The 21,714-nt window shown below is 39.2% G+C and overlaps 1 protein-coding gene across 4 annotated transcripts in view; it reads right to left on the bottom strand.

Annotated features, from left to right (window-relative positions):
• Positions 1–21,714, bottom strand: part of EPHA7 (EPH receptor A7) — a 307,010-nt gene that overhangs the window by 181,848 nt on the left and 103,448 nt on the right. For all 4 annotated transcript variants that reach the window (XM_075340120.1, XM_075340121.1, XM_075340118.1 and 1 more), the window contains exons 4-5: positions 12,809–12,964; positions 8,352–8,687 (exon numbers count right to left, since the gene is read on the bottom strand). In XM_075340120.1, the coding sequence (XP_075196235.1) occupies positions 8,352–8,687; positions 12,809–12,964 (492 nt within the window). The remainder of the gene's footprint in view (positions 1–8,351; positions 8,688–12,808; positions 12,965–21,714) is intronic.

Below are 21,714 nucleotides of genomic sequence, written 5' to 3'. Positions count from 1 at the left end.
CAGAATTCCGTTCAAAAGTGCCTGGCATTCTGAAACGAGGTCACAGCAAACACAGGTACGCGCATTACCGCTGGTGACACTGCATTGAATAGCATATTAGTTTGCCCCTGTGGGCATGCTGCCTTGCAAAGAGAGCAGCTAGTCGGGGGATATAATGCCCTTGTGACTAGTCCCTGGCCTCATTAGCATATTATACAGGATCTTTAGGAATACGTTTTCTCAAGATTCCTTTATCTATGCTAGTGTATACAGGGACAGTTAGGCAGGGATTAGCAATATGCACCCAGAACTGCTCGTGGTTCTCGGTGCATATTACACCTGACAGGTTCCCTTTAAACTGGAATTTTCTTTATTGCTTGCTCCTTGGTGGATTGTTAGCTCAGCTCCGTTATGGCAGAACTGTGTTCCTGTAACTATAATATAGCTATAGCTTCTTTGTGGGGTCTGCAATAGTCCGAGACCAACCTCTAGTCTCATCATCAGTTCAAACAGCTGCTGCTTTCCCGTCTTGCCGCTCAGCCGCTTTCCCGCCTTCCCGCTCAGCCTCAAGCTGCTGTGTACAAACCATTCTATCACATGCTTACCATGAAAGTCAGAGTATGGAGAGCCAATTTCTATTAAAGCAAGGGCAGAATAATTCTAAAGTAAAAACTACTAAACCACCAGTGGGGAAAAAATTATCACACACGCATAAACTGAAACAAATAAGCCTTAAGAAAGGGGGAGTCTCGGGGGTCACTTTAATTATCTGGATGTAGGAATGTCATGGTTGTTTTCCTTTTAACTATATCCTTCTTTCGTCCTTGTCTTACTGACCAGGCAGGAATAGCAGATTTGCACAAATATCCCTTGTCAGATACTTTGCTACAGGACATACATCATCCTTTCCAGCTCATCCCCGATTAAATTTACTAGCTAGCAGCAATTACCTCTTCCCCAGAGCCTGACCCACTGGTAAACGGAATAGACATTGCCTGGCGTCTACATTCCCTGCGATTGAGCTCTTCATTTCTTTTTTCTTCATTTGCTCCCACTATGTGCTACTGGTTAATTCATCAAAAATATAAAAATATAAATAATTACTATTAGCTGAAAAGAAATGTTTCTGCCTTCCCAACTGATGTATCTGAAAATGTAGTTCTTGATTATGTTCTCCCATTTAGCCCTATTACTTGGATCAGTTGTTTAAAGCTGTTAATGATCCATCTGGATCAATGTCTTTGCTTGTAGATATAATTTACTGCATTGTTAGATTAGTACAGATGTTTTTATAGATGGCTATGCTCCATTTCACTGGCTGCCTTTCCACATCACATTTCTGTATCTAGGCACAAATGAAACAAATATAATTATGACGCTTTTTTATGTGATGCTCAGCTGCAATCAGCCACCAATTAATATTTTTAGCACAGCCTCTTATGCATATAAAGAACATTATAATTATCACTGCAAATGTAATCTTATTTTCAGAATGTCAGCACTCTCGTGGTCATGCGTGCGAGAAAGCTGTCAATTTTAGATTTATACATAATGGAGAGTTGATCAAACCAGAAATTGCGGCTTTACTTTCACCAGGAAGGGAATAAAGAAGGTAGAGTTCAGTTCTAGCACATTACATTTGATGGCTTCTCTGGGGCTAGGTCGATGACTTTTATTAAACAGACCATATAACATGCTCATACTTTGTAATCTATTGCTTAGTCCCCGAATGCCACTCTCAATCCGAGCATCTACAAGAGGGAAACGTTTGCCTATATAGAGCTTGTCCATGGATGAAGAATACATACACAGGGATCTATATGCATATCCATAGCCCATGGAATTCCTGAATGTGAAAAAAAGAATCAAACACTGCTGCTCCATCTGAGCAAAATAATCCCCCGGTGATCATCGCTGTTCTCACATACACCAGCTTGCTTTGGCCATTTGCATTTTTACTTTAGGCTGTATAGAAATCCGATATAGGAAAGACTAACTCTTCCATTGTGTTAGAAATAAGCTCAGCTGTTAGCGTTTGTATGCCAACAAGCCTACTGACTGTTTCCAATGATGACTGCCAAAATCATAACTCTTAACCAGTGGCATAGTATGTTTCGCCAGTGCCTTGGGCAAGATGTGCCCCCTAACCCATGGGCCGTTAGCACTTCCTATGGCCCTTATACAAATTTTGTATTGAACCCCTTATCTTCTAAGCAAATTTCTTCTATTTTAAGAAAATTCTAATTTATATATAGTTTGCCTTTTGAACTGCTATTTTCTGCCTTTTGCTGAAATCCAACATCAAATTAAAGAAGTTAAAATGGTATAAAGTGACACAATTTTTTTTTATGTTTTATTACATTTTTTTTTTTTTTTAAGTACCGTATTTTTCGGACTATAAGACGCATCGGACTATAGGACGCACCCTGGTTTTAGAGGAGGAAAATAGGAAAATAAAACTTTAAGCAAAAAAATGTGGTCATGACACAGTGTTATGGGGCGAGGATCTGCTGCTGACACTGTTATGGGGGTAATGTCCCCAAATTCTCTACTAAGGTACCCCATCCTGGTAATGATCCTCCTGCCTTGTATATGCTCACATTCTCCCATCCTGTTCATATACCCCATCCTGTTCATATACCCCCATCCTATTGATATACCCCCCCTTCATCCTGCTCATATTCCCCCATCCATCCTGCTCATATACCCCCATCCTGTTCATATACTCCCATCCAGTTCATATACCCCCCATCCATCCTACTCATATACTCGCATCCTGCTATATGCCCCCATCGTGCTCATATACCATCCTGGTATATGGCCTGTATCCTATAGCAGAGAGAAAAAAAATAAACGTTTATACTTACCTTTTCCTCACTCCCTGCAGCACCGATCATCTTCCTCTCTGCACCACTGACCTGTGTGTGGAGCCGTTCCCCTGCAGCACGCGATGTCTTCCTGCCTGTGCCTATCAGCTGATCAGCATAGATCAGCTGACCGGCACAGACAGGAAGACATCGCGTGCTGCAGGGGGACGGCTCCACACACGGGGACGGGTGAGTACACTGATTCACTGCACCCCGCGCTGATGATGACGGGCGGGGAGCAGTGAATACAGCCACACATAATCACTCCAGGCTGCAATTGCCAGGGGTGATCATGCGGACCGGCTCTTTACTATGCGCACGTCCCCGCTCGTCCTCCATCCCACCTATCAGCGCCGGCTTCTGCGCTGAGAAATGGGCGGGAGGATGGGCGTGCATATGTAATAAGCGGGCCCACGTGGTCACAGCAGGCTGCTACAGCCTGCTCGTGCCCCCGATGACCCGCTCCACCGCAGCCCCCTCATTCCCGGCCGCAGCCCTATAGTCAGACCATAAGACGCACCCCCAACTTTCCCCCAACATTTGGGGGAAAAAAAATGCGTCTTATGGTCCGAAAAATACGGTAACTACTTTATTACACTAGCCTTATCTCTACATATATTCTTATATTACCACTAAACCTAGCCATAATCCTAACCTTAGCGTGAATCCTAACCCTAATCCTAAACTTAACCCTACTTCAGATTATAAAAGCTCTTCGTAACAAATGAGGACAATATGAATAACGTTTACTGCACTACACATGAGTCAAAGCTCAATTTATTCAATTGCTGTTCAGCTTGTCATCTGTTATTGCCCAAATAGGAGTGCAGCAGCCAAAGATAAAGTCATCCAGACTGCTGTGCTCTGCATAGACAACACTGGGCAGGCACTAACAATGTCACTGTTTGCCGCCACCTCTCATTTGATAGTGGGGTCTGGAGAGGGCCAAAACTTTGTAATGGGTCTATCACCCTTGAGACCCACCCCACAGCGCGCACGCGCACACACACACACACACACACACACACACACAAAATCAGTATAATTTAAAGGAGTTACTCTGAAATACAAAATTGATGGCTTATTGTTAGGTGAAAAATTTCAGGTCACTGTCATTGAAGGGGCTAGGGCTGAGAAGCTTTAATTGTTTACCTCGCATAGCTCAACACTAGTGATGAGTGAGCAATAAAGTGCTCCAGTGCTCTTCACTCAGAAATGAGTATAATGGAAGTTAATTATTGGGCAGTTCAGCTTTCCGCCCGCATACATCCAACCATAAACAGAGCATTTCTGGGGAGGGCAGGGTGTCTTTTTTTGTTTGTTTTTACCCCCAGGGAGAGCCATTCAGAGACTACAAGCAGCTCTCACTGGGGTGCCGGCTCCCATCATTCACTGAAGAGAGCCAGCTCTTTGCGTTGGATAGTTCGTGAACAACACATCCGAGCACCCACAATATTTGGCCGAGCACCTAGCGTACCCGAGCACCCCGATGTTTGATCAAGTATCGAGCAGTGCCGAGCACAACTTGCTCATCATGACTCAACAGTTTAAAAAAAAAAAAAAAAAGGCTTAATGATGAACTGAAACAGGCATAGGTTTGCTTTATCCCAGCAAACCATACATACTTGCATTCAAGTGTGGCTATGCTACAGTTCCCTGCACAGTGAGTGCTTGGAGCATTACCATGCAAATAAAATCAGTACCAGTACTACAGCAATTGATTAGTGCTGTTGCTCCTTTATTCTTAAAGGGACTCTGTCACCAATTCTTTGCCACCTAATCTGAGGGCAGCATAACGTAGGGGCAGAGACGCTGATTCCAGCGGTGTATCACTTACTGGGCTGCTTAGTGTAGTTTTGATAAAATCACTGTTTAATCAGCAGTAGATTATCATTAGAGGACTACTTGGCCTGCTGCCTGGTAGTCCAGCATATTCATGAGCTCTGTATAACTGCTAGATCTGTAGCAGAGAAAATATTGATTTTATCAAAATGACAGCTCAGTAAGTGACACATCGCTGGAATCAGGGTCTCTGTCTCTACATTATGCTGCTTTCAGATGGGGGAGAAATACCTGGTGACAGATTCTCTTTAGGTAATAGCAGTCAGATCTTCAATAAGAAAGTGATCAGATACTGCTAGAGTATGTGATCACTTCCATTAGTGGGAACAAAAAATTATAGGAACTCTGTCAGCATAGAATGACTGTTCAAACCAAGCACAAGCACTCTGTGCTCCCCTGGCACAACTAAACAGTCAGTACATCTTCCTACATACTTATTTTCTCTCTTTAGTCACCCTCCTCTTCCTTAATGCTAGAGAAGTGAAGAGATAGATGGAAAATAAGTAGATGGGAAGGTGTACTGAATTGTTTGGCTACGTCAAGGATGCACTGAGTACTTGTGCTTGGTTTGAACAGTCATTCTATATTGAGACTCCATTTCATTGTGGAATATTGATATTGTTGTCCTACACAAGACTACTAAATAAACCTAACTTGATTAATGGAAAAGTATGCAAGAAAATGAATTACTACTGAAAGAAGTTGTCCGACCATAAACTGCAACATTTTTTATAGCTAATCTATGCTGTATTTTCATCCCTACATTTTTTTTGTTTCTAAATTTTGTTCCTCATGAATTATCACTTTATTTTCTGCAGACACTTTATTTACCTGCAGCTCAAGCAAACCTGACATCATCCTGTGCTTGATTGCCAAACTTCACAGTCAGAGCTGGCACCGCCCGGCCTCACTGTCCAGCCCCGCCCTCTGCACACTCATTGGTTGTCAGTATTCTGCCCAGCACTGACCTCTCATCACTCCAGCATTGGAAATCACATGAGAGATCCTGCTTCTCTCATCTGCTGCGACAGCACAATCACCTCACATCACTTACAACGGTAACAGATAGGATTTTTACATGCTCCTCATCCCATATAGCTAAATGAATACTGTGTAATGAAGAATATATAGTATATAATGAGTCTATAGTAGATATGTGTGTATGTATATGTGTGTATATATATATATATATATATATATATATATATATATATATATATATATATATATATATATATAATTATACACGCACACCCACGCACACACACACACACACACACACACACACACACGATAAGCCAAGTTTTTCAGCCCATTTTTTTATGCTGAAAATACCGCCACGGCTTATACTCGAGTGAGGGTCCCTCAAAACATTATTCTCACCTGTCGTCCGTTCCTGTGGTGTCCCGTTACCTGCTTCTTGCAGACCGCATAAACCCCTCAGTGATCGCAGCCGGTGCAGGGGCCGCCACTGTTGTCGTCAGAGCTTTACTTCCCTTGAATGATTTGCGGCGTCAGAAAGCATTCAACTGAAAGAAAGCACTGATAACAGCGGTGGCCCTGTGTATCGGCCGCAATCACTGAAGGGTCTATGTGCCTGCAGTCCGCCAGAAGCAGTTAAGAGGACACCGCAGGATAGGATGACAAGTAAGAATAATTTTTGTGTGTGTATGTATATATGTGAACAACAGAATAATAGGGGACAATAAGGGGACCGAAATGAGGACATTACTAAAGAATGGGCACATTACTACAGGGCACAATATGGGCACATTGCTACAGGGCACAATATGGCCAAATTACTACAGGGGATAAGATGAGCACATTACTGCAGAGGACAATATGGCACATATAATGTATTAATGTGCCCATCCTTGTCCCCATCCTGTAGTAATGTGCCCATCCTTGTGCCTATCCTGTAATAATGTTCCCATCCTGTAGTATTGTGCCCATCCTTCTGCTCATCCTGTAGTAATGTCACCTTTCCTGGTCTTCTTCTTGTAGCAATGCTCCATCCTGTAGAATTGTCCCCTATTGTGCCATTCTTCACACACACAAAAAACAAAGCCAAATCTTCTCACCTGTCCTCCATTCCCTCTGTGTCCTGTTTCCTGCTTCTTGCGAACACAACCCCCTTGATGATTGCAGCCAACACAGGGGGCCACCACTGACCGAGCTTTTTATCAGATGACAGATTTCCGGGCCCTGAGCAGGGAAGAGCTCTCTATAAAGCTACACCAATGCTCAGTTGATGTCCTCTGATTGGTCGGTGGCTGATCACTGGAGTAGCTGTATAGAGAGCTCGCATCTGCGCAGCCCTGGAAATCTGTCATCTGAAATAAAGCGCTGATTGCGCAGACCCCCACCACAGGCAGCGATCATAAAGGGGGCTGCAGGATGCAAGAAGCATCAGGGGACGTATGCGGCATGCGAGCTGCGTATTTCAGACTACTGCACTACAGAATGTGTGGGAGGGTTGCCTGGGAACAGGGGAGGGAGGGGCGGGAACTCCAACACACTGTCCATGCTTCAGTTAGCAGCAGGGCGGCATCATGATGTCGGCTGTGATGCCTGTCAACAAGGTGAGCATAAGCTCCTGCCCCTGTTGACGTGACATCACAGGAATTAGTAAAATCACAGCAGGAGTGGTCACGTGACCACTCTGAGCCTGGAGAGAGGGGCTGACAGCAGGGCAGGTAGGTAGTTGCTATCTATTTACATGCCCCAATGTAGCCCAACAGTGAAATAATAAATAATAAGCAAAATAAGCCGGCTAATAACTACTTACATGCTAGGTATGGTATGTTCTAAGTGATATCATGTAACGCACCAAAGTAACTCAATGCAGCAGCTTATTCCGGTCATAGTCATAAATATGACATCATAGCATGACCTCTAGTACTGGTCTACAATAGGTATATTTATGTAAACGATAAAACAAATTCAAAAGACAAATATTCTTGAACTAACACAATTCTGACCAAGAACTGATAATTACTCATAGCTACAAGTTTCTAAGTCTATAATATTGCTTTGTGAATTGTGTGACTTGGTATTAGGCAGGATTCACACACCCGTGAAAAACGGACAGTTCTTCCATAAGAAGGCCTGATAGCTTGGTCTCCAAACATGAGCTAGCTGCTTCATATATTCCTAGTAAGGAATAAGCTCAGATCTGGCTATCCAGGTCTTCTCGTGTAAGAACGGTTCATGTTTCAAGGATGTGTGTAACCTACCTCAATGCCTATGCATCTCTCGTTGCAAATCCAAATTACATTAAACCACTCATTTAGGCAATTCATAAATAACGTATTTAAAGGAAAGCAGACTCATTAAAAATAAAGTCCTTTCTGTGGGCAGAATGGTTAAGACCAGAAGGAGATCAGCAGATTGATATAGTTTTGTGGGAAAAGGTTCAGTATGCCATGTATATTTTTATTCCTTTAAATCCTTGCTCAATATGGAATTAGGAGTCGAATTGGTGGTCCTAATCAGTGATTGACAGTGATCTCTGTATGACCAATGATAACGGGAAGACTGTCAATTATTGAGTCATCTGTCTACTGCGCTAACAGAGTGTGATGACCGAGAAAAAATTTACTGAGAAAGTAATTGCTTAATTATCATTTTTTAGTAATTATACCATGCAGAAATATTACTTACCAGCTTGACCAGTGGTAACACTGACTGCAGCAAATAGTCTTTGTGAACGGCTAAGGTCAGAAACACCATTTACAGCTTCAACTTCAAAGGTGTAGTTGGCATGGGCAAGAAGGTCAACAATAGTAATGTAAGTATCTATTAATCCACTTTGCTGAGGCACGTATCCCACAGTATTCCCACAGGGTACACACTCCCCCTGCTCCCAGCTGCATCGTTTGCATATAACGCGATAGGTGACATCGATCCTTCCACCATTATCCGCTGGAGGACTCCATTCCAGGCTCACTGTGGTCTGGTTGATGTTGTAAATCAGATTTTGTGGAGCTGAAGGTGGTCCTTTTAAAATGAAAAATCAAAATACAAAACTATTAAACAAGCAAAAAATATTCTAAAGGTAATTTTTACATACCGTATGTATAATATTGTCACTTTATGTATTTTGTACCATATGCTATAAAAAGGACACAAATGATAAAAATGTGAAAGGTAATTTTGCTTAGATCTACTACTTTTGTAGTGAGAGTCTTACGAATTATTCTAAAAATAAAAATTTAGCTGTGACGTTCAGATGAAGTTGTAAATTGCCCATTATAGGGGAGAAATATCTTTATTTCAATTCACAGTAATTGAATTTCAATCCCTTTATTTTGCTAAAAGAAACTGTGTGTGGTGGTTTATTTTATTTATGTATTTGTTACATCTGACTGATCTACCTAAAAAGATACAGACGCCACTATGGTCGGTTGAACAAAAATTGATGGAATCGGGAGAAATATGTCTACTGATCTCACATGGTTAAATATGTTTATGAAGATAAGATTTCACCAATGGTGAGGAAAAAAAAAAGTTATAGTTAAAAGATATTTTGTGTATTAAAAGAGGAACCATGCCTACTGCCACTGATACGGATCCAAATGTTGGAGAATGTCTTCTCTTTTTATCCGCATAATTCAATATTTCACAATCTCCACATGTGAAATTATTCAAAAAGGGAAATATCATCTCATCACAATGTGAAATGAAAAAGTAAAAAATACACAAGCTTGGTGTAACAGATGCAAAAAATAGTCCAAAAAAGTATTTAAAAACCCTTAAAAATGGTCACATATTCATCTTACATTCTGAAACAGACAATTTTTCAAAGGGTGAGTTAACACGACTGTGTGAGTGTGTGTGTATACATATATATATATATATATATATATATATATATATACATATGCCATCCAAGTGGCATTTGTTTTTTTATGTTAGCAGTTAATAAATAATGATATTTGGTCTTGTACATTTTAAGTTGATTGCAATGTGTCTATAAAGTAAAAGTGGATGCCATAGAGTTGATCTACATGGGATCCAACTTTGTTTTTGCACACCTATTGACTTGAATAGGCAAGTCTCATCTCAAAAACAGAATAGACTAGTGCATGCTAGTCTATTCTTCACAAAATCAGGTCCGTGAACAGCATAACTGAATAACATTCGTCCGACTTGTGTCTATCCCTGTTTGGGTATGTTCACAAGGCCGTACTTGTGGTCCAAGTGCAGTCCATTAAAAAAACTGACCCTAAATAGTTAGAACTTGGACTGAAAATACCCAAAGAGTGATGTAAAGGCTGCTTTACACACAACGATATCACTAGCGATCTCGTTAGCGATGTGACACGCCAGATCGCAGATACAATTTGCCGAGATCGCTCATAGGTCACCGCTTAAAAACACGACCTATGAGCGATCCCGGCAAATCGTATGTGCGATCTGGCATGTTACTTCGCTAACGAGATCGCTAGTGATATCGTTGTGTGTAAAGTGGCCTTTAGTGTCTTGATTGGCTGAAAGCTATACACCGTGTGCAGAATTATTAGGCAAGTTGTATTTTAGACAATTTTTTTATTATTTATCAACAACTATGTTCTCAATCAACCCAAAAGACTCAAATATCAAAGCTTAATATTTTTGGAAGTTGGAGTGGGGTTTTTTTTAGATTTGGCCATCTTAGGAGGATGTCTGTTTTTACAGGTAACTATTACTGTGAAGAATTATTAGGCAACTTAATAAAAACCAAATATATTCCCATCTCACTTGTTTATTTTCACCAGGTAAACCAATATAACTGCACAAAATATAGAAATAAACATTTCTGACATGCAAAAACAAAACCCCCAAAAATTAGTGACCAATATAGCCACCTTTCTTTATGATGACACTCAACAGCCTACCATCCACAGATTCTGTCAGTTGCTTGATCTGTGTATGATCAACATTGTGTGCAGCAGCCACCACAGCCTCCCAGACACTGTTCCGAGAGATGTACTGTTTTCCCTCCCTATAGATCTCACATTTTAGAAGAGACCACAGGTTCTCTATGGGGTCAGATCAGGTGAACAAGAGGGCCATGTCATTATTTTTTTATCTTTTAGACCTTTACTGGCCAACTACGCTGTGGAGTAGTTGGATGTATGTGATGGAGCATTGTCTTGCATGAAAATCATGTTTTTCTTGAACGATAGCGACTTCTTCCTGTACCACTGCTTGAAGAAGTTGTATTCCAGAAACTGGCAGTAGGTCTGGGAGTTGAACTTCACTCCATCCGCAACCGGAAAAGGTCCCACAAGTTCATCTTTGATGATACCAACACATACCAGTACCCCACCTCCACCTTGCTGGAGTCGGAGTGAAGCTTTCTGCCCTTTACTGATCCAGCCTCTGGCCCATCCATCTAGCCCATGAAGAGTCAATCTCATTTCATCAGTCCATAAAACCATTGAAAAATCAGTCTTAAGATATTTCTTGGCCCAGTCTTGACGTTTTATCTTTTGTTTCTTGTTCAAAGGTGGTCGTTTTTCAGCCTTCCTTCCCTTGGCCATGTCCCTGAGTATGGCACACCTTGTTCTTTTTGATACTCCAGTAACGTTGCAGCTCTGAAATATGGCCAAACTGGTGGCAAATGGAATCTTGGCAGCTTCACGCTTAACTTTCCTCAATTCATGGGCAGTTATTTTGCACCTTTTTTGCCCAACACGCTTCTTGCGACCCTGTTGGCTATTTGCCATGAAACGATCACGCTTCAAAAGTTTGGCAATTTCAAGACTGCTGCATCCCTTTGCAAGACATCTCACAATTTTGGACTTTTCAGAGCCCGTCAAATCTCTCTTCTGACCCATTTTGCCAAAGGAAAGGAAGTTGCCTAATAATTAAGCACACCTTATATAGGGTGTTGATGTCATTACACCACACCCCTCCTCATTACAGAGATGCACATCACCTGATTTACTTAATTGGTAGTTGGCTCTCAAGACTATACAGCTTGGAGTAGGACAATATGTATAAAAAGTATCATGATCAAAATACTAAGTTGCATAATAATTCTGCACACAGTGTAGAACTGTAACAGACTTGAAGACTGGGGAGAATGAAACCAAGCATATCACATTTTTCTAAACTGGACATCACCAATAAATGTCATAGTGCAGAGTTTTTAATAAATACAATACAGGATTTTCATAATGTGCTTTATGTCCACATTATGATAACTATGCTACTTCTGATTCCATGTTTCCCCCCCAGGTAAACCAAAAAAGCTTATACTCCCCTCCGTGACCATTCCAGTGGTGCCGCGACTCACATTCCCAAAGCTCAGGTGACGTTTTGATGTCACAGGCTACCTGAGTCCAAGCAGCGCCGACTTCTGTCTTTCCGCCTTCGGACAAACATGTTAATGAAGAGGAAGTGAGCACTGTGGCTGCCGCTCACTTTCTGTTGATTGCTCCAGTGTCCAAAGGCGGAGAGACAAAAACCGGCACTGATTGGACTGGGGGCTCACGTGATGAGCCCCAGCATGGCTGGAATGATGCCGGCTGTAGGGGTAAGTATAGGCTTTTTTATTTTACCTGGGGGAAACAGGTGGAATCAAAAGGGGTTTTCATAGTAGTAGACAACCCCTCTAAAAGGTGTATTTACACTGTAAAGCCAAAAAAAATATAATCCCAGTATTGGTTAAATACACATTCAGTTGACAACAAAACTTCCAGAGCAAAAGGTGTGACTACCTATCTGCAGAAAAGCTATCATGGCAAACTTCTCAAATGTTATAGCAATGTGAAACTGACTCCAGATGACGATAACGTCCATGATTTTATGGCCAAATCAGTACTTTATTCTAAAGTCTCCTGAATAATTTTGGATAACTTGAGCATCTTGTGGAAGGTGGCAACTTTAAAAACAAAAGGTCAGGATAATATGGCCCACTATAAAGAATCCTGTCTTCTCCACCGTTTCCACACATATATTTTGGATGAAACTGTATTTTCCTTGCTCTTTAGCTACCATGTCAATGTAGCAGCTTTCATTAGTTAATGTTAAGCATAAATGAAGACTTGCCATTTTTAGATATGGGATGCCAAATTACGTATGACAAGTTTCCGGGTGATTAAGCAATGTCATATAAATGATGAACTCACTTGTACACGCAATATATGATGGATCAGAATGGGCTCTGTAATAACCATCTTCACAGTCACAACGAGATGAGCCTTCCCTGTCAGAGAAGCTATGTGCTGGGCATCGGGAGCACTGCAAGTCTTGTGATGAGGATTTATAGAAGCCACGGCCACAAGCTAGAAACAGGAGATAGAAGAAAACGTTTACTCACACATATTTATAGCTACAGAAATATTTATTGATTTCATTCAAAGGGATTAACCTCAAAATCAATTTATAATTAAGATGTCAGAACATGTTGAAATATTTTAGGTAAATTTACATGCCATTACTCAGTTTACTTTATTATGATACCACCACTCTTGCTGAGCCAAGAGGAAAAGGAAAAGGAAACAATAAAATTGTATGCTGCATAAAAGAAAGCGCTTGCTTTAAGCTTGGCACGTCATATTTATTAGCTGCTAGCCTCACCTACTGGGTCTGATAAGAGTTTCTACTTCATTAGGCCTCATTCGGACATCCATTTTTTGCATACAACTGTTATCCAAGTTTTTCATGAGTAGCACGTGTATCTATGATAGTACATGGGGTCATTCACATGTCCAGGATTTTCCGCCGACCAAGTGGTCCATGCAAAATCGAGGAGACATGTCTGATTTTCTGATTTTGATCAGATCATTAGATTAAAATTGTCAATGGAAGTCTATGGGTTTGTGGAAAAAAAAAACAAAATCAGACAGCACTTAGATGCCATACAAATGCAATCCAATTTTCACACACAGCTAGATTGGAAAAGAATATAATTTTTTTTGTTTCCACATATGAGAAAAATTGATGACACTTGGATCAAACTGCACAAACTCTAAGCAAAACCAGTCCGTTTTCCTTGTATGTGAAAACTGAATAAGGCCCAGGGGTGTAGTCTCACTTGACAAATCTGCTGTGGAAAATTTCTGCCATTGTTCCATTCATCTGAATGATGCTTGTAGAAATCTTTTTGCCAATATATTAGATGCTAGCCTTCAATAACTGCATGAAAGACAAAAATGTCCTCATGCTTTTTTTCTTCCCTTTACCTTCAATCTTTTTATGCTAGCAAGAAGAGGGAATAATTCTATTAAGATGATAAACCATATTAGTAGCTAGACAAAGAAACATTAGTCAAACCTCAGAGCTCCGAATGGGATTATACACAACCTTCAAACGTTTCAAATACCACTCCCCTGAAGCTAACTTATACCACTGTTTGTGGTCGTGCCCAGTTATCCGACCCTTCTAGACTAGAATACGGCAATATACTACCACACATTTCACAAATTTTGCCCCGATGAACCTCTATGGGCCATTTTTGGATAATTAGACCCAGAAAAATACAAATACTCTTTAGGGGCCAGTAAATTATTGCATTTCATTGCAGCAGCTGGCATTAAAGCCATTCTGCAGGTGTGGATCCATGACCAACCTCCGCCTTTCAAAATCTTCTTGGATGAACTGGCATTTCTGCATCAGATGGATTTGGCCAAGGCGTCCCTCCATAAGGAAAGAATTGTACAGTCCTTTTTTGAAACCTGGGAAATTATTGTCTCTCCGCTACTACAATGCATTAGGGAAAATATTAGAACCTGCTTTCAGCCAACGGTATGGTATCAGGAGCAACTGTTATTTGAAGACGCACCTATATAGAAACACCTTGAGGTGAATTGATGTATATTCAGATCTAACCAAAACATTGGTTGGAAGTCTATTCTAGTGTTGGTGGGTCCCGCACAACCTACAATAGGTGACAGCAGAGTCTGTGCACCCATATCGGATGTTTGAAATCTGAGTCATACCTAAAGTAAATATGTTAACCCAACCCCCCCGTCTTTCCCCTCCATGTATGATTGCAATATATCTTTTACCATTTAACTTTCCTTGTCAAGAGAGTCTGCGGGAAGTGAAGTTTACAGCTATCTCTTGTGCATCTGTATATGTTTTTTCTGTATATTTAAAAAAAACAACAAATAAATAAAAACAAACAATGTATAAAAACAAAACTCCGAGAATTTTACCTTTGATGAATACAAGGTCTACAGGACTGACAAAGTCTTTTGCCCCTTAGCACTATATAACATTATTATTGAATGCAGCAAAATTGAATCAAGGTTATTCACATTTGGAGAAGAGATGAAGAAAAAAAAAAAGGAGTCAAAAGGTGCAAAAGTTTTAATCCAATTTACAAAGTTATTTATAAGCCAAAATGGAAGACGAGAGCACTTTATAGGGCTTCTGTTTGCTCCTTCTACTGAGGGTGGTCCTGACTGAGTAGGAAGGGTCTGCTGCCAGCACCAATCTGGAACTCCAAGAGCAGTCAGAATTCTTTAGCCATTATATTAATTGCAGCATTAATTTGTATAAAAGAATATAAATTATTGTATTTAGTGTTAATGAGATTTCTGGCCATAATTACAGCAATGAATCTGTGCATAGACAATTATGAGGCTGTAAAAGCAAATCCCCTGTGATCTGTTATTTGGCGTGAAAATGCTCTCTGGGAAGTCATGTAGGGGTCACAAAATGATGTCCTATTGCTGTTCAGAGAGCCACACTAGTCTTATGATGAATGGAGGATGAAGAAGTAAAAAAAAAAACTGCATTTTAAATAAATTGTTTTAAGAGCCTACTCGATCCTAATGGCTTTGGTGAATTTTTTTATAAGAATAATTATACAATTCACGATGCAAAATAAAAGATCATGCAATATTATGTGCAAATAGAGAATTTGTCATTTGTCCCGTGCATATGAATGAGCATTGGAAATATCCCAAACAAATTCTGCAGAGACAACCTAATAGTAGCTTCTCGTGACCGTAAAAAACTGGATAGAATTTCATCCAGAAAACTCAGACGATTTTTTTCCTCACTTTAGTACAATCTAGTTTTTTTATAGTTATTAATAATTTACAAAATACATTTTTATTTTATTTCCATAGTAGTTTTGTTGATGATCAAATCGGATTGTACACAGCACTACGACCCCTAAAATTAGACTTACAGGGACCCACAAATTGAAGAGGGGCTGTACTATGATCGAGCTCTAAATATGTGTGATAATAAATGGATGCAATTATTCATCGCATTATAGGACCAGAACAAGTATAACATCCTAAGTTGCACCAGCTGGCCAAACAAGTGAAAACATACACAGAATAAAAGAGTTTCCATTTTTGTCTTCTTTAACAAAGAAAATCTATTGTTAGAACCGTGGTGAAGGGACTTGCCGTGGAGTCATGTGAAAAGTATGCAGCGGAGTTGCAGTAACAGCGGCAGAGCCATTTAGCTTTTATTATATTTTTGATTAAGATGTTAACACTACAAATATTACTATGTGGTCTCTAGAGGTTTTCCTATATTCACCGTTTAATAATACAAAATGAAAAACAGCAAGGAAGATGGAATGAAAATGCTGTCCTTAAAAGGAAATATTTCCCACCCTACAACGTTCAAACAATTTTCAGTTCTCCTTTTATTTTTTAAATTAGTCATTTTGCTTTTTGCTTGTCACCAAATCTGGTAGAAAAGAGAGATCAAAGGCTATCAATGTGCTACAGACATCAGCAGAAGTGCTACAAGTCACAGATGGGGGTGCGTATTCAGTACAAGGCAATGTGGTGTAATAACACATCCCTGTAAGGAAGAGTTCTTATAAAATATGGTGCATAATACAGCTGTAAACCAGGAAGGACTCTCAGAAAATATCTAACTTTTGTGCCATTTGTCCGTACACAGAGTACTTTCTTAACACCTGTTTTGCTTTGGTCCTCCACTGCACCCAAGAGACACCACTCTAACTCTCCAAGTCGTACAGAATCCTATGTTTGGCCAGGGAGTCATTCTATATGCATTCTTATGAGGATTAATTGACAAATTTGCATCTTTACTACTAAAATGTTATATTTTCATGTCCCAATGTTATAACATTCTGTGAGGCACCTATGAGTTCAAAATACTCACTACACCTGTAGATGAATACCTTAAGCAATGAAGTTTCCATTATGAGGCCACTTGTGGGGGTTTCTGCTGATCTGACACCTCAAGGGCTCAGCTGATGGAGGCCACAATCTATTTAAATGGAATCTGCATTCTAAAAGCTAAATACTGTAACTCTGCTTCCAATCCCACTCCCACCATGTGCTCAAACAATGGGTTACAACCAAATATGGGGTAATAGTTTTCAAATCTAAGGCTATGTGTGCACGTGTGCGTTTTTCAGAAAAAGGAGGGAAGGGGTGCACAGCCAATATCTGATTATGATGTAAAGATAAGCTCAATGCTAACCCATGCAGTGAAGAGCAGAACAATATTAAGAAGAAAAGAACTGCATATTGGGAAGCAGAGTCCAATATTATTTATGAGAAGCAATTTTTATTGTAGCAAAAAATTCATAAAATCATTTAAAATAGGAAAACACACTAGATAACATGGTGTGAGTCTCCCCACCAACTCACAATAATATAATGGTATACCATAGTATTACATAATAGACAAAAAGAGACGAGATATACCTCTCAAACAAGAGCCACAATATGCAATACTGCACGTGCATGAGAGAAATATGCTTAGAGTAGACAATATAACATAGTCATGAATAAGGGCATATAGTATAATACATACTCTCACAGTATATATACAGAGATTTTCTTCAATTATAAGAGAAAAACGTGCATGCCACTGAACCTACAGGTGATTCTATTTGCGATTAATCATTAAGCACATTTATATTTTGTTGTGGCAAGTATCTGCACACACTTGCCCTGAGGAAGCTGATGATGCAGCGATACACGTGGGTCCTTGACCACGGGACTTTTTTTTGTACTCTCCCTCCCCTCTCCACAATCATTGAGCCTTGATCTCCGCCTCGTTACTGACCCCTTGTTGGGGTATTGTGCACTATGGATGGTTCCCCTGTTATGTTGTCAGTATAGTATTACCACCTCACCCTGTTGCTGGCCAGGACTCATAGGGTTACAACCTTTCCAGATTTATGCTTTTCTATCAGAAATATCCTGGGTCTGCCACTTTATATAATAGAACTGCATGCACGTTTTTCTCTTATAATTGAAGAAAATTTCTGTATATATACTGTGAGAATATGTATTATACTATATGCCCTTATTCATGACTATGTTATATTGTCTACTCTAAGCATATTTCTCTCAAGCACGTGCAGTATTGCATATTGTGGCTCTTGTTTGAGGGGCATATCTCGTCTCTTTTTGTCTATTATGTAATACTATGGTATACCATTATATTATTGTGAGTTGGTGGGGAGACTCACACCGTGTTATCTAGTGTGTTTTCCTATTTTAAATGATTTTATGAATTTTTTGCTACAATAAAAATTGCTTCTCATAAATAATATTGGACTCTGCTTCCCAATATGCAGTTCTTTTCTTCTTAATATTGTTCGTGTGCGTTTTTCATGCCTTTACGCTGCGTTTTGCACTGTAGCGTAAATGAATGCGTCCTGCGTCCCCAGCACAATCTATGAAGATTATGCATAATCCTTCCGCACTTTGTGTTTGAGAGCGCAGCGATTTGCATGCTGAAATTTTGATCCAAATCGCTGTGCTTAAAAAAGCAACAGGTCAATTATTTTGTGCTCTTTTGGATGCAGCTCCCACTCTGTCTATGGTAGTATCCCGAGCGCATGTAATCGGCATCTATTCTGCAGACACACTGCATCTATTACGCAGTGTTTCTGCAGCAATTTGAAGTACACATGCACTGCCAAATCGCTGCAGATTTTTCAGCATGGACGTGCGCACACAGCCTTAATGTGTTAGGCTATGTGCGTACTTTGCGTCGAGGTAGTTGCAGTTCTAAACGCATCCTCTGGCAGAAATTGATTTTGCCAAAGTTGCTTTTGATCATGAAAACGCTATAAATACGCTTGCGTTTTTACCGCGTTTTTTGCACTTTTTACATGCTTTTTCATTGCATAAAGACAGATGCGTTTTGAACATAAAGACACTGCTAAATAAAGTTTAAACAGTCAAACACTGACTGAAAAAAAACTGAAAAAATTATAACAAATCTATTTAAAATCATGCACAAAATAGATATTTTAATTGAAATTAAAACTTTTATTATATTTATGCATAAAATAAAGTTAAATTATGGATTTTTATTATTTTAATTGTCGCACTGTGTGTGTGTAAAGGGACATATCATATCATTATTATAAAGGCATAAACGCATGCTTTTATTTTGTCAAAAACGCATGTTTTCTGCATCTAAAAAGCATGTAAAACGCTGGTATTTTGATGTAGAATGCGTTTTGAAATTTCTCATTGACTATAATGTTAGCAAAACACTGCCAAAATGGCAAAAACAATTGACATGCTGCTTCTTTGAACGCTGGGTTTTTGCCCAAACATATGCAAATTAAACGCAGCGTTTTAAACAGTAAAGTGCGCACAAGAAATCACAAAATACCATAGACTTTGCTTGAAAATCAAAACGCATGCATTTTGGCATTAAAACGCTGCAGTTGAAAACACTGCGGAAACGTATGTAAAAACGCAAAGTGCGCACACAGCCTTAAAGTTTTGTGAATCACTTGCAAGATAAAAAAAAAACAAAAACAGTACATCACTAGATGAACTCCTTTAGGGGTCCAGTTTCCAAAATAGGGTCACTTGTGGGTGGTTTCTGGTTTTGTTTCGTTTTTTTACCTCAGGGGCTCTACAAATGCCACATGTCATTCACTAATCTATCCCATACAAACATACTCCAAAAATCAAATAACACCCTTTTTTTTCCAAACCCTGCGATGTACCCAGCCATCCATGTGCCCAAATTGTAGGGTCCATTTTTCCTATTATCCATTGTAACAATAACATATGTGGGGTTAAAGCTACATTTTAGCAGAAAAAAAATGAAATTTTAATTTTGGCATCCACATTTTAAACAGTTTTCTGTGAAGCATGTATAAGCTCAACATGTTCAAAATCCACATAGGTGAATTCCTTGATGGGTCTAGTTTTCAAAATGTGGTCACTTTTGGGGGTTTTTGCTATTTTGGTAAGCTCTGCAAATGAGACATGGTGTCTTCAATATATTCCAGCCAAAATTATCGGTACATTCCTAATACCAAATGTTGCTTCTTCCCTTCTGAGCTCTGCCGTTTGTCCAAACAGAATAAATGGGGTATCACCGTGCTCAGAAGAACGTAGATAACAAACTGTAGAGAACACGTTTTTGTGTTACATCTTGAAAAAGTGAGAAATTTAGGGCTGAAATAAGATTTTTGTGAAAAAAAAATTAATATGATGACCCAATGTTATTAAATTATATGTAGTTCATGTGTGGGTTCAAAATGCTCACTATACCCTTGGATAAAATCCTAGAGGGGTTTAGTTTCTAAAATGGGGTAAAATGTGGAGGGTTTCCATGGTTTAGGTACATTTGTGTTCTAAAATTCAAATGTTGCTTGCCTCAGAGCCCGGCCGTATGTCCAAATAGAGGTTTCTGACTAGTAATGGGTGAATAGCAACTATTCGTGTTCGGATTATTCGTAATAAATCCCAAAGTACTATTCCTGTATTCATCACAAATAATTAACCTAATGCAAGTCAATGGAGTACCTGAGCATTTTTCTTGTATTGACAAATACTGGAATAGTACTCCGTATTCGGTAAGCATTATCCGAACGCAAATAGTTACTATTCGCTCAGCACCATTTCTGACCACATGCGGGGTATCAGTGCGCGTAGAAGAAGCTGGGTAACAATTTCTGGGGTCCATTTTCTTGTGCTCTCCCTTATAAACATTGGGGCTAAAGCAATATTTTATTGGGGAAAATTAATGTTTTTTTTCATTACACTTTGCATTATTTCTTGTGCAGGACCCCAGCGGTTAAAAAATGTATTCTATCTCTCACTGTTAAAATTAATCTACGCTTAGAATTATAGAGACTGTTTATGCTTTTGTCAGTGGGCAAACTTACAAAATTAGCAAGGGATCAAATAATTATTTTCTTCACTGTATATGGTTACTGAAATTCCATTTAAACGTGAAAAGGTCTCTAAAGAAACAGGTTTGGTAAATTTCTTGGAAAAAAATGAGAAATTTGTTGCTAAATTTTTAACTCTAACATACTAACAAAATAAACTGACATTTGAAATATGATGCAGATGTAAAGTAGGCATATGGAAATGCTATTTATTGATTATTTTATACAGCATTATTAACTGGTTTAAGGATATAAAAATTGAAAGTTTAAAAACTGTGAATTTTTCAACATTTTTGCCAAAATTCCAATAAATTTACGACTAGCATAAAGTACAATAACTCGAAAAAAAGATCACTCACTGGGATTCATTGAAACGTTCTAAAAGTTATTACATCATAAATTGATACTGGTCAGATTTCCAAAACTCAGTGTGGCCATTGAGGTTAAAATTGGCTCCATGGAGAAACAAAAAAGTTGGGATCAACCCACTTTTAGCCCATTAAAAATAAAGCTAAAGAATATACATATGTGGTATTGTATTGCACATCCATCAAAGTCCGATCTATTAAGGTATATAAAAGTAATTAGCTTGATTGGTAGACAGGAAAAAAATTCTAAAACAAAATAATTTTGGATTTTTGTCACTGTAACCCTGCAAAAAATGCTGTAAAAAGCAAAATGTCATATTCACCTCAAAATAGTCACTAAAACCCCACTGGCCCCACAAAAATAAATCCTCACACAGCTCCATCGACCAAAAAAAGGAGAAAACATTACAGGTGTTAGTAAATGGTCACACAATCAGAATTTTTTTTTTCTACAAATTTCCAATTTAATTTCCAACACTAAAATAATTAAGAAAACTAGACAAGTTTGGTAACGGTATAATCATAGTAAGGGTACAGTTCTACTTGCGTTTTGAACGGATGA

Source organism: Anomaloglossus baeobatrachus, chromosome 3 (genome assembly GCF_048569485.1).
Source record: "Anomaloglossus baeobatrachus isolate aAnoBae1 chromosome 3, aAnoBae1.hap1, whole genome shotgun sequence".
NCBI classification, from domain to species: Eukaryota; Metazoa; Chordata; class Amphibia; order Anura; family Aromobatidae; genus Anomaloglossus; species Anomaloglossus baeobatrachus.
This window is presented reverse-complemented; position numbering and strand designations above follow the sequence as displayed.